Consider the following 14,567-nt stretch of genomic DNA (forward strand, 5'->3'; position numbering starts at 1 on the left):
GCTAGTGGTTGCAATATTAGGTGGCCAACAGACTTGATCAGGTCGCCGCTGACCCCATCCAGGCCCGGTGCACTATTATTTTTAGGCTGCGAATATTTTTGATTTCATTGACATTTGTAGGGTGCATGAAAAAGAATTCGGAAGGACTTTCTCTTATATTTATTTTGGCGGCTAAAGTCTTCTTAGCATCCCCAGTTTGAGCAAAAATGTATCTGCAAGCTTTTTACCCGCCGACGAGAAGAAGTTATTGCACCTATTCACAGACTGCTTGGGGTCATTGGGATCAATCAAGTCAGCGTGTCGAGTCGGTTTCTTTGGGATGTTGCATATATTTCTTATCGTACTCCACAGCTTCTTTTAGGGTCTTTGTTGGTGGGCTTTGTTCGTGTTCGTGTTTTAGCTTCCATTACATCTACACCCTCCCTCTTTGGGTCGTTGAGCCATGTTAGTTAGACTTATGTTAGTTAGTTCTCTACACATCTAGGACTAAATACAATTCTCCATTTGTCAGCAGGACTTTTTTTGCTTTTGTATGCATGTTACCCGATTTCACGAAAACGTCTAAACCTTCACAGTTGGTCCTGTTATTATTATCACGCCAGAATCTGATAATGGGATCCTGGATAAGTCGAGTAAAATCTTCAAGTCTTTGGTATTTTTTTTGCTGCATTTTCTCTCGAAAAGCACTTTTTGGTGAAGTGGAAGGTACTGCTGATGAAGAGCATGAAATGATGACTTGTTACGCTGAAGGAGGTTCCTCTTTAGTTAATGAATATTTCGTTATACCTCGATATAATACCTCGATTGTGAGTCGTTAGGATTTTGATGAATCAAACTAAAGAAGCCCATCATGGTGCCGTCTGTCAAGCAGGACGGCAATATAATTATACGCGTGCAACAGAGATAGCAACAGTTAGGTCAATGTACGAAAATCACTGTGGAAAGCTTCTTTTCTTTACCCATATAACTTGCCTTCTTTAATAACGCAAAAGAAAATGACGCAGCCATGCATATTTGCCTAAATACAACAGCAAAGGCGGGTTTACGGGGCCGCCAAACTACGGATTCCCGGAATGTTTCATCGGTAATAACGGCACCAATGCGAGTATGATGGCCAGTTTTAGATCATTCCACTAGTGTGGTTTACGATAGTGTGGTTACCACTTGTGGCTCTTTTGATTTTTAGGGCAGACAATGCAGTTTTTTTAGATATCCTAACAGACCTAACAGACTCTAACTTCTTCAAATCTGTTTTAATAGAATAGAACTTTCAATAGAATCGGTTAAGACATGCGACCTGCAGAGGAGAACATCCGGACATACCAAAAGCAGGTTTGCCCAAGCTGAAACGGAGATCTTCGCTAATGCTCGGTCACTTAATAAGTACATCGTCATCATCATCAGCGTGTATAATTAACTGCTGGACATAGACCTCACCCATTGAAATGGTGTCACCATCTTTGCAAGGTGGTTGGCAGGCAGAGGCCGCGGATTCATCCGTCACTCCATCTCGTCCGAGGTATCTTCTAATCTAGTACCTACATCAAGTGAAAAATAGTTTGAAACCAGTGTATCTATTTAGTGTTAACTCGTTTGCTTTATCTTAATTTTATCAAGAAGATAAACGTGATTCTAATTACAATAATAAAACCGTGTTTAAGTCAGATGAAAACAAGACTTAGGTATAGGTACTTTTATACAGCATAATTCTTTAATAAATGAACCCGATGTTAAATTTCGAGACTGCTACTGCCAATAATTCTAGGTACATATTAAATAAGATACAAATTGTATAAAAGTGATCATATACTGTAATAGAATACTGTATAACAGACCACCTGTACTTACATATAGCTTGGAGGATATAACCAAACGGAGTAGCCATTAACAGGCGTTCCCCTCTGTCGAAACTCTATGACCAATGGTCATACACATTGTATGGAGTGACGTTTATCTGACATGGTTATTTTTACTTTAAGTATACCTTTGATGTTCCCCTCCCCCGCAAAAATCTGCAGACTGTTTTGTACAGAAAATTACAGACAAGGCGTCTCCATTTGGTTATATCCTCCAAGACTTATAGTTATGTTGGAGCCTGACGGGAGATTTCTAGTTAAAGATAGTATAAATACTTAGTAGGTACTTAACACCGTTTACACAATATATCAGCACCAGTGACTTCATTACATAAATCTTGATATCGTCAGCTTGCACTTGTGTTAAGACGTGTAAAATCTAACTTAATCGCCAATCAATATTAACAATATCTAGAAGTCGTTTATTATTATAGTGTGCTACTTGAATAGTCGATTGTATAAACCAATAATTTTTTTAAACATATAAATATGAATGGAGACGTAGCCGGAAAAGATTACAACCCTTTTGAGCATAGGAAAGTGGAAAAGCCAAATTCGTAAGTAAATTTGCCTATTTTTTTGGTGTATGTATAGTGATATTTGTGTATGTGAAAGGAGAAAAGTCCTATAAATTTAACGATTGTCCTTTTTTGTTTTGACGATGCAAGAAGCATCTGTGTAATCTACTGACAGTACTGACTCAGGCTCCGATTCTGGTTCCGGTTCCGTTTTCGGTTCCGATTCCATTTCTGGTTCCTATACAATAAATTTAAAACATCTGGTTCCGCTTTCGGTTCCGATAAAACCACAACCGTTACATTCCTGATACATACTAACAGGGCAAGTTAAATAAAAGCTTTTTAAAAGACAGATGACTAAAATACTACTATATTTTTACAAGGTACATAACTAATTACGTAGGGACATAAATGTGATATAATTATTATTAGACTGTATTTAAAAACGAATTCATTGATCGAGCTAGTGAAGGTCTCCGTTTAAGCTTGAGTAAAAAGGCTTTCGTGTGTCCGGATGTTCTCCTCTACACAGGGCAGGTCGCAATTCTCAACCGATTTTCGTGAAATTTTGTGAGCAGGTTCAATAATCAAATAGATTTTTTTTTTGTCCATTCAGGTTTTGGAAATTTTACAAAATGGCGGAGTCATTCAGTTTTAAGCTACTGGTTAAAACAATTTTTTTTATATAAAAGTGCTGTAGTATACGAGATTAGAAGGCAGTTCCCTAATAAAGTATTTTTTTAACAGGGATGCCAGAGCCCTCGCTAATCTCCTCAAGGCCTCACTGGGGTCTGGCCTACTGGCCATGCCCTTGGCATTTGCCAATGCTGGATGGGTAGTTGGCATCGTTGGCACGATTATTATTGCTTTTATTTGTGGTCACTGCGTTCACATATTTGTAAGTACCTAATGTATAGCAAGTTTAGTATGTACAGGTTATATGACGTGTGCCCGTATCATAGCGAGACTTAGTAAACTCTTTAAACAAAGGAGTTTGAAAGGTAGACAGCGGGTAACGGGTTCAACCATAGTTTTAGTTCTCTAATACCTATTTTTAATTTAAAACATGCGAAATTAACTGTCTCTCTGATACCTCTAATAGGTACACGATTAAATCGGTGAACCGTTATATTGAGATATATCGATATAAATTGGCAAGGGATACAGTTTGGGTCCCAAAAAGGACATAAGATAGTTTTTAACAACGGAGATCATCCATTGAGGATGTGAAAAGGGGGGTTAGAGTAAACCCTCTTATTCCAGGTGGATACTTCCCGCGGATGCTGTAAGGCGGAACGAAAACCTCTCCTTAACTACGCCGAGACCTGCCGAGCTGCATTTGCTAATGGCCCTAAAAATGTTAGACGCTATGCTAAAGCTGCAAGGTAAGTAGGTACATAAAATATTTAGAACCAATATTTCTTAGAGTTTTTCTTATCTGTTAATCCATTACACGAAATTCAACCAATTGAAAAATACCTAACATGTTACACAGCGTAATTGTATGTACAGTTGTATTGTAACTATAGAGATCATCGTTACACAAAATATATAAGAAGAAAAATTAAATATGTACAACCTGACTGGGTATATTATGTCTGTGTCTCGGTGTGTGTAATCAAATCTAACGAATTTTGTTGTGTGGCTATGTTCTGAGAATGAACAACCTCGAAAATGAGTAGCAGTATGGTCAGACAACAAAATTAAGTTCCACTGTATGTCTTGAAAATTTTGAAATAAGCAGATTTGTTTTCACAAACAAAATAAGATTACGCCATTAGTGATTTATTGGAATGATAACGAACTTACATAATGCTGTATACTTTTCTTTTACAGTATTTTTGCGGAGTTATCTTTACTTTGCACATACATTGGTGTTTGCTGCATATTTACGGTACTTATAGCGGAAAATATTAAACAGGTTAGTTGTGTATTTTTTGTATTCATAGTAAAAAACCGGCCATGTGCGAGTCGGACTCGCGCACGAAGGGTTCCGTACCATTACGCAAAAAAAATACGTTTGTTGTTTGGGAGCCCCACTTAAATATTTATTTTATTCTGGTTTTAGTATTTGTTGTTATAGCGGCAACATCAATACATTATCTGTGAAAATTTCAACTGTCTAGCTATCACGGTTCATGAGATACAGCCTGGTGACAGACGGACAGAGAGACAGACCGCGGAGTCTTAGTAATAGGGTCCCGTTTTTACCCTTTGGGTACGGAACCCTAAAAAAAATCGGGACGAGTGTAAGAACCACCAGCAGGCATATACCATACAATGATGTCGGATGGGGGCTTTAACTAATTCCTAATAATGAAAGAAAGTCTACCAATTTTCCGCGTACCGTAAAATGTTCCTACTCTGTTCCCCCTGTAAAGTGACTTAACGTCTGATAAGTATATTCATATTACTTATATACCTACTTAGATAAGCACAAATGAATAAATATTTTGAATTACTACGTTGGTCATGGTTATAAACTAATTTCCCTTTTTTGACGTGCGCCTATTATTTTGGCGCATATAACTTTGCGTAAACTATTGATTGGAGCAGACACCCCAAACCAGCCCCAAACAATGGGTATTTACTATTTATTGATCCTCGTTCATTGCTTCAGATATATGTTTAATACAACATTTCATAATGTGATATTGATGATTTACCGATAAAAATATGTAAGATGTTCTTCTTAATATCCATTCAATAGAATATTAAATAATGAATAGTTTAAAAAATATTAATAATTTCCTTTATTTAGAGCAAATATTTTACTAAAGTGGGCCATTTCTTATTTGTTTGTCGATTTTATTTTGTTGTCAGATTTTGATAAAAAATGATAGGTTTGAAAAGCTCCTTATTCTGGTCGGAATAAACACGAATTCCAAATTTGGGACAAAAAAAATTATGTAAATTCCCATTGAGTTACGGAAAATTCGATACGTTTTCCGTAACACAGTGGAAGATTTTGTAGGACATACAGTGAAATTTAACTTATGTTGTACAGAATAAGGGTTACAAGGAACTCTTATCTATCCATCAAATTTTATCAAAATCTAAGAGAAATGGAAAAATTACAACAATATGTAAAATTACCCAAGTAGGACCATTTACGCAAGCAATATAGAGGATCACTCAGGCACTGTGAAAATGGAGACCTAGGCTCTCCGAAACATGTCGCGCGAGTGACTAAAAATACGTGAGTGAAACCGCTAAGTTAGCTAAGTTAATTATGTCTTACGATAGTTTAAATTTGTTTAATATAGAGGATGTTTACGGTACTACTGGTACAAAGCCAAATGAAATGGACTGTTGTAGAGCGCCTCTCCGCCAGACCCCTGGATTCTATAATGAGGATAGTAAATCAAAATACCTGTCAAGTTACATTGCTCTCATTTTCATGTACCATTTTACGGGATTAACAACCAACTAACTTTTTCGGCGAATGAGCAGAGTATAGGATGAAGAAAGTAGTACTCAGGATTTCATTATGAGTTAGCTACATGATTATTTAATAACCATGTTTAGTTTATACCTGTTTAGTAATCGCCAGAGATGTGAACAAAGCATCAGAGTAATACGAAAATAATATTCAAGATTGGTAGTAAATTGTAAGCACTAAAATAACTAAATGTAGAATAATAATGTAATACTTACGTAAAATTAAGTGTTTTTTTTATTTTCTTTTCAGCTCTTAGACACATACTATCCCGTCGTAACTCTTTCAGTGCAATATTACTGCCTTATTTTGCTAGTACCATTGAGTATTATGACACAAATTAGACATCTCAAGTGGTTGGCACCCTTTTCCTTCATAGCGAACGTGTTATTGGTCCTTACATTCGTAATATGTCTATATTACATATTCAAAGATCCCATATCCATCGAAGGTGTAAGCGCTATGGGACAAATATCTAGATTCCCTGCTTTTCTATCGTAAGTATATGTTGACGTGTTTATCTTTATTTTCTTGGTAGGATTTTTTTTTAAATAGTGTCTTTATTTCCCCGCCTGGAGCATTTGGTATTTTTTCTAATTTTACTAATCATGCATTGAATCGTTTTTTATCAAAAATGATGTAAGTAAATTGTTTAAATAATTTATTCTTGATTTCTTTTGTTGAATTGTATTTACTCGATTTCATAAGGAGGGAACCAAAAGGAATACACCAAAAATATATTTTTTAAACCTTACACTTGCGTAAATGAGCAAAGACAGAATCTTATACAGCCACAGTTAAACGTTTGTACGATATTAAATGGGTTTTTAAAGTTATTTAGCACTATATTCATAAAAATAAAATTAAATATAAGATAAAAATTGTTTATTTTATTCATTAAATTGTAATTTAATATTTACATTTTTTTAATACTTTTATTATGTTGGCTAAAATGACTGGGATGCCATTGACTATACTATTGGGAGTTTTAGAACGAAAAAGTAAAAAATTAAAAAGTAAGAGGCCATCCCGCTGATTTTCGTGTTACAATAAACAAATAATTTTAAAATTACTGCAGTTAGTTAAAATATGTGTTTTCATAAATATTGCAATCTAAATGTTTTTCGCTAGAGGTTATTTATCTTCACATATGAAAAGTCTCCGATTGCAAGTAAGTCCTTCGGAAAAAAATCATCACCGTAGGTAGTAGGTCTATTAGGTATTTTAATTACTGATTTTGCAAAATTGCCTTGTCTTGTTTGGTTTCCTCGCATTTGATATGAAAAGTAGAGTGTTTAACTCGGGTGAAAGACATCATTTCCGTCTCGGACTATTGGCGCTCTCACTGCGTTCGAGCGCCAAACTACCTCGACAGATATGGGTGCCTTTCAACCCTTGGTTAACAATCTACTATATTTTTTCACAGAACAGTAATCTTCGCAATGGAAGGCATCGGTGTGGTGATGCCAGTGGAGAATGTGATGAAGAAGCCCGAGCATTTCCTCGGATGCCCAAGTGTCCTGGTAATAGCAATGAGCTTTATCATGGTGTTGTACACTATTCTAGGCCTGTTTGGCTACTTCAGATATGGCGATTCAGTGATGGCCACTATAACGCTCAATTTACCTGTCGATCATTGGTATGTACAATTTGTTAGAATAAGGCTTTTACTGCGTCTGGCATGTTGTTAATTTCAGAGACGTAGTTTAAATTTCTGCTCATTCAGTGCGCTGAGGCGCACAGTTCAATTTATAGTAAAATAAAATCAAAAGTCTCAAAATCTATGAAATTGGATCGCTTTTAACGGATATTCTATACAAAGTGACCCGTTTTAATTGTTTTTGAGTGTGTTAGAAAACATTAAAACGTACTTATATGTTGTTTCACATTAGATTCAAATTGCATTAACTTTGAGAAATTAGTCTCTCATCATCTACTAAGTCAAGATTTCAATAAAGAATTGTGTTTCAGGCCTGCGATATGTGCTAAATCGTTCATAGCATTATCGATTTTCTTCACGTATCCTCTTCACTTTTTCGTCGTGGTGGACATTTTAACAAAATACGTCAACCCACACGTCAAGAAACAATACACGGACATTACGCAGATTTGCATGAGAATCTTTATTGTTTGGTTTTGTGGTATGTTTTCTGTTGGCAATTTTTACAGCCTTGACCTAACAGCCTATTATTTTGAGTGTACACATATTTTTGAAACTTTGGGAATGTATATATATGTTTATGCCCTTGACTGTACATCTGTACCCACTAGGCCAGATAGGTCGTTAAATACTTATTTTATATATAGCTGGTCAAGCAGATCTTGTCTGTAGAAAAGACGGCAAATTTTTTAAAAAAGGCGCGAAGAGATATCGTCCCGTAAGATTTGCTTGACCAACTATAGATACCTGTGTTTTGTAGGTTTTAATAATAATTTGCATTTTCAGGTGCGATCGGTATAGCCCTGCCGATGTTGGAACAGATCATCAACATTGTCGGCGCTCTATTTTACTCAATCTTGGGCCTTATCATCCCGGGTATTGTCGACACCATTTTTCGATGGTCTGACCTTGGAAAGTACCAATGGATCCTATGGAAAAATTGTCTAATAGTGCTGTTTGGATTCGTCTGTTTGATTTCCGGATGTGCTGTCACTATAGGAGATATTATACAGAATTTGCGTGAGCAAAGTACGGAGTGACCAATAACTGGGTTTTATGAAATAATTAAAATAAATAATAACGCAATAAATATTAATTTAATATGGCACAAATTTTAAAAGTAAAGAAAATATTGATAAATTCAGGATCGTAGCGTCATGAAAATTGGCAGCTGTATGTAGTTCTGATGACAATACAATAATATGGTACTGTCAAACTGATCTGATGATGAAGCCGAAAGATATGAACTGGAACTTCATGATGGAACATCGTATCATAGCTGTGTTTGGATTTGTTAGAAAAGTCTTGTAATGAACTTTGACCACGATTAGGTTTCAAGGTCAGATGAAGAATCCGGAAGATAGGCACTGGCATCATTCCATGATGGAATATCGTATCATAGTCGTGTTTGCACTTGTGAGAAAGGTCACGTAATGGACTTTGAACACGATCAGATTTCAGGTTACAAACCTACTACTAGTAGAAATTGGTAATAGGAACTCTGTGATAAAACAACGCAACCTAATTGTGTTTGGGGTTTTTAGAATTGTCTCGATAAGTATTAGTTGCCTGTGGAAAGAAAAGTACAGTCAGCGAAAATAGCGTGTACCAAAAATGAAATTTTTGCCAAATACTTATTTCTTAGAGGCAGACTTCTTTTAATTCTGATGCACATATAATACACATGTTTCTGGCTATATACTAGGCGGTAAAATTTAAAGTTATATCTGTAGGAACGATTTGAGACCTGAGATTGTAATTTAAATAGTTGGATATTTTGTTTAACAAAACACATACTTCCCTTATGTATATGCAAGCTAGGGGCAGTAATAGACTTGAGAGATTTAAATAAAATGAATTTGTACACAAAGGTCGTTTTCATCAGGTATTGAGTAAGCTTTTGATTCCACCTCTTTCTATGTAGTACCCTAACATCCATGCGCGCATCTTCACGGCGCCTGTACAGTTAGTTATTTTGGAGTAATGAACCCTTGTGGACGGCAGCTGCCAATGCGATGGCTAATTTTTATTCGTGTATGGTTGGCTGTTGTTCCTCTACCCACCAACAGAGCGGCAGCTGACGTCCACCCGGGATGCTATTGGTCATGGAAGTCTGTTCCTGGTCGTCGGTCTATACGGTTTTATTGTAGGCAACGTCGGTGAGGCATCTGCCAAGTTTACAGCCAATTTATTTTCGTCTAACTAAACTGGACGCTACCACCGTAAATAGCGCGTGATTCTGGCAAAACAACGCTACGTATTACACAACGAAGAACGAACCATACTGGATAAACCATTGAACTTAAAGTTATATTTTGCAAGGGTGACCTGAAAGATTTATTTGTACCAAAATCGCTCTATTGAACTCCCGAGTACCTACTGCTTATGGTTCCGTAGTCAACTATTAGGAACCCTTATAGTTTTGCCATGTCTGCTTTGACTACGGCTAAAAAAAATATGAAAGCCATGAAAAAAAATATGGAGTGTTGCTCTCCCCGCGTTTTCTAACCAATATTATTACATTTTTTTAAAGTAAACACACCTCCAGTTGAAAGACGCATCATAATAGTTACTAAGTTAAACGGATGTGACATACGGAAGGGATTGCAATCCGGCCCGGCGGATCCGGTAATCCGGCCGGATCCGGCACTTTCCAGGAGCTACTGGATTCGGTTAAAATCCCCGGATCACACAGCACACGCTATGCGTTTTAGGTGAGGTAAAAGCGACGGATGGAACTGGTATGAGTTAAACAGAACAAAGAACTAATGAAAAAGTTTAGATATAGTATAAGAAGCTATATAATATGGCGATAATTGAGAACAGAAGGGTATTTCCTCTTATTTCATGTTGGTAGCACGATACGACGATTACTTAAATACTGTAACAGAAGAAAAAAATAAAGGATGGAGATGTCATGGAAGGTATTTGTGACGACCTGTCTGGCCTAAAAAGTGGCTAGTGACCCTGCCCATGAAGCGGTCCTGGGTTCGAATCCCGGTAAGGGCTTTTCTTTGTTCCTGAGTCATGGGTGTTTTCTATGTGTATAAGTATGTGTTTATCAATATACGTATGTATATCGTCGCCTAGTACCCATAATACAAGCTTTGCTTGGTTTGGGGCTACGAGTAGGTCGATCTGTGTAAGATTGTCCCCAAATATTTCTTTATTAATTATATATTTATTTATTTGTACCGTTGTATGCGCGCAACCTGGACCTCATGTATACTCCATCTGCAAATTCCCATCTTTGTGTGTGCAAAATAAATATATTTTTATTTTTTTTATTTTATTTCTCGGATAAAAAAATGAAAGCAAGATAATATTGGAGCGCATTTCATATAATTTTGGTTAAAAGTAAATATATCTTCATTTGTTACTAGAATGGATGTCAGTGTTACAAAGAATTCCATCAAAGAACAGTTACGAAAACATGTCCTTTCAAGGAGTTCCAAATCCCATCCCATAAGTATCCCATCATTGGGCTTTGCAATCTAACCAAATTAATAATTGTAAACGTAACTTTGAGCACATGGGAATGGTTAAATACAATACAGTTTATAAATTACTTAGATTTCAAATTTTATTTTTAAATTGAGATTGACATTGTAACACTTTTTCATACTAAGTTTTATTTTATTGTTAATAAGTTATTTGTTTCTCATATAACGCAAAAACCTTGAAAAATATGTCATTTAATTAACTTTAATATCCTTATTGCCGGATTGTGGTCAAAATCCGGCCGGATCCGGTTTGCAATCCCTAAATTACGGACAGATGAGAATAAGATAACATTCAAAATATTCAATAGCTGCTGACAGATAACGTGCATCCTAAACCGTTAAAGATTAAGCCTTAAGCTGCATTTTATTCACAAGAGTGGCAAAGTAATTTGATGCAAATTTTGAGTTGTTTACTTAAGTTGGCTGGTAGAATTTACTTTTAAATGATAAATATTTAATAACGTTCATTTGGTTTAATTTTGTTTCATGTTTTACAGTTAGTATTTTCCTGGTGTGACGAAAAATATTGTATTTCACTCGGTGGCAAAATTTGTTTAACCCTCGTGCCCTGAAACTTTCGCAACGCTCAAGGTTCCACCTTTCGAATCACTCGCTAACGCTCGTTGTTTAATTTTAGAATGTTTCTCTTGCTCGGGTATCAATATTAGCACGAGCGGTTACGGCAGTCGCTATCTAATTGTGTCGTTTTCAAGCAAAAGGTACTACATTGTCGCTTGCCATAAGAACGCCCTGCCAGGTTTTTTGTATAAAGATACAAGCAATTTTCGCCCTTGTGGTGAGCGTCAATGTGGTACATTTTGCTTACGAACATGACGAAATTTAAGGGGAAAGACTGCAAATTATGTACTGTCGTTGGCAAGGATTCAAAATCTATCATCATTCCGGTGATTAAGTAACGTACGTGTTTGTTGCAAATTATCTGTAAAATATTTAAAGTACCAGTTTACAGAGTGCCAATGCCAACGCGAATTCACAAATCATTTCCTAGTTATTTCAGTTCGCTATGAGTTCACTGAATAGTTTAATATTTAACTAAAACATTGGTTGTTCAACATATCTGATATCAGCAAGGATAGGTACCAGTAGGTATTGTATACATTCTTTTGAGAATTTATTGCACTTGTTTCAGGAGGAAAATCATAAAATCATCTGTGAGATAATTTAATATGATTTATTAAGGTAATGTAAAAGTAGTTCCTATGTGTGAATAAAACATTTTTCTTTTATTATAAGACATAACTAATCGGATGGTCCCGTTGACATGCAGCCAATATTTATGTGGCTCTTCAGGAGAATAATATCATATATTTGTTTACGCTTGGAACCATACTTATGCCTTCTAGTTTATATAAGCATTTTTTTTGTCAATTGACTAGCCAATTTTCACGTGCTCCGAAACACGTGGACTTCGCGCCGTAGTAGGTTCATTTTCAAAGTTCAATAGCAAACTAAATCAATGGACAAGGAGTTTTAGAGATGCTTATTTTGTGGAGCTTGAAGGTACAACAACAATATCATTGACTACGCGACACATTTATAACAATAATGCACCAATGTGAATAGGGTAGCTGACAATTTTTTTTTATGGTATCAGTCGATGAGGTTTGTTATGATCAAATGTCTGTATGGGACCCATTGTCTTAAAGCAATACAAGTCACAAATGATGGTCAAAGTCTGGCATCGCCACTTTATTGAGCAAACGCTCTACCACAAATGGCAACACATCGTGACGTCACTGTGTCACTTTGCTTAGAAGCCGTTTCGATGTATGGAAAACAAGGAAATTGCGATTATGTCGGTGAAATGTTGCGTTTATGCATATTGTTGCTATACAATATTTTTTTAAATAAAATGTAAGGAATTGAATGGTTCCGTTATTTTTTTATTTAAAAGTTTTTTCGAAACTTTAGGTCTTGTATTTTTTATTATTCCCATATATTTTAAAGCTTCCAATTTATTGTGATAAATTGCTCATTCTCTATCTATTTAACTAGATTTATTTATAAAATTCGACATTTGCCAACTACCCTATTATCAATGTTTATAAGCTAAAGTGATAAAGTAGTTTTCTTATTTTGGTCGATGGAGGAATAAATTTCTTATCTAATATTGTATATACTTACATACTACTGTATACTACTATGTAGATATACTACATTTTAAATATCACATTACACATTTTTTTTTTATAAATGCACGAGCCCTAACTTGCAAACTTATTCGCTGAAATATAGATACAAGATTCAGCGAGCAGCGAGCGATAACAGCGAGTTATTGAATATTAACAGAATATGTTCCAATAAATAAATTAGTGATAATTATGACTGGTAAATGTCAAACTGTTTTTGTATGTGTTTCATTCCCCTGCTTGATTAGCCTAATCTCATAGGAAGGCAGCCAAATGCGCATTTCATTTACATTGTAATACATTTCAAATGCATGAAATAATATATCGAATATATAAGCGTGAACGAAGGGCCCTGGCAATACGTAGTAATATGCTGGCGCGCAGGTTCGCTAAGTGCTCTAGGGAAGTTAAGCTTGTGCTATTTCGGGCATATTGCCAAAGTTTTTATACTTGCCAACTATGGACGAAATATACACGAAAAGCTTACAGCATCCTTAGAGTACAGTACAATGACGCTTTGCGAATTCTGACCAAACAACCACGGTTCTGCAGTGCGTCAGCGATGTTTGTTGAAGCCAGGGTACCTGACTTCTTTGCCATTATTAGAAACCGAATAGCGTCGTTCTGGAACAGGGTACGCATTTCTAATAATAGGCTTATTGTGACAGTAAATGAAAACATTTACCAAAATGCGTTTTTCCTGCATTGGTTGTCCGCGCATCAGCAACCGAACCGTAAGTAGTTTAGTTTTTTAGTTTTTAGTGAGTTTTATTTTATTATATTTTTATTCTATTTTATTTTTACCGTATTTCTTTTTATGTTTTATTGTATTGTATGTAATGGGTCTATTGCCTGAATAAAGAAACATTCATTCATTCATTCATTCATAAATAATATGTCGAGTGGGATATCATTTGAAATAGCTCAAACTGAATATTACAATACAATTTTTTTTTCATAATATTGAAAAAAATTGACTTATGAAGGGAAATGTAAAAAAATACCTTTATGAATTACCAATTATGAAATTTATACACAATAATAACATTATCATAAATATTTAAGTATCAAAAATATAATCACACCTTTATCTTGGATAAAAAAAAATTATACTACGTCGGTGGCAAACAAGCATACGGCCCGCCTGATGTAAAGCAGTCTCCGTAGCCTATGTACGCCTGCAACTCCAAAGGAGTTACATGCGCGTTGCCGACCCTAACACTCCCCACACTCCTCGCACTTGAAATATCTATAAGATTACACTAAAGCCACCTTCTTTCAAATAAAATAAAAATTGTTGAAATCGGTTCACATAAGAATTATCCCAGACAAAGCAACATACATACAGGTCGCGCAAATTAGTTAACCAATTTGCCGATAGATGGGGCTGTACACAATTACTGACGACCGGTCTGGCCTAGTGGGTAGTGACCCTGCCTGT

General features: G+C 35.7%; 1 protein-coding gene across 1 annotated transcript in view; it reads left to right on the top strand.

The window, feature by feature from the left end:
- LOC134741522 (proton-coupled amino acid transporter-like protein pathetic) overlaps positions 1–9,203 on the top strand; it is a 162,578-nt gene extending 153,375 nt beyond the window's left edge. Inside the window, exons 2-9 of the mRNA XM_063674329.1 lie at positions 2,275–2,413; positions 3,122–3,272; positions 3,638–3,759; positions 4,211–4,295; positions 6,066–6,310; positions 7,240–7,452; positions 7,785–7,954; positions 8,260–9,203. Of these exons, the coding sequence (XP_063530399.1) occupies positions 2,346–2,413; positions 3,122–3,272; positions 3,638–3,759; positions 4,211–4,295; positions 6,066–6,310; positions 7,240–7,452; positions 7,785–7,954; positions 8,260–8,513 (1,308 nt within the window). The 5' untranslated portion in view covers positions 2,275–2,345 and the 3' untranslated portion in view covers positions 8,514–9,203. The remainder of the gene's footprint in view (positions 1–2,274; positions 2,414–3,121; positions 3,273–3,637; positions 3,760–4,210; positions 4,296–6,065; positions 6,311–7,239; positions 7,453–7,784; positions 7,955–8,259) is intronic.
- Positions 9,204–14,567: the final 5,364 nt, after the last annotated feature.

The sequence above is a fragment of the Cydia strobilella genome, chromosome 5 (assembly GCF_947568885.1).
Source record: "Cydia strobilella chromosome 5, ilCydStro3.1, whole genome shotgun sequence".
Classification (NCBI taxonomy): domain Eukaryota; kingdom Metazoa; phylum Arthropoda; class Insecta; order Lepidoptera; family Tortricidae; genus Cydia; species Cydia strobilella.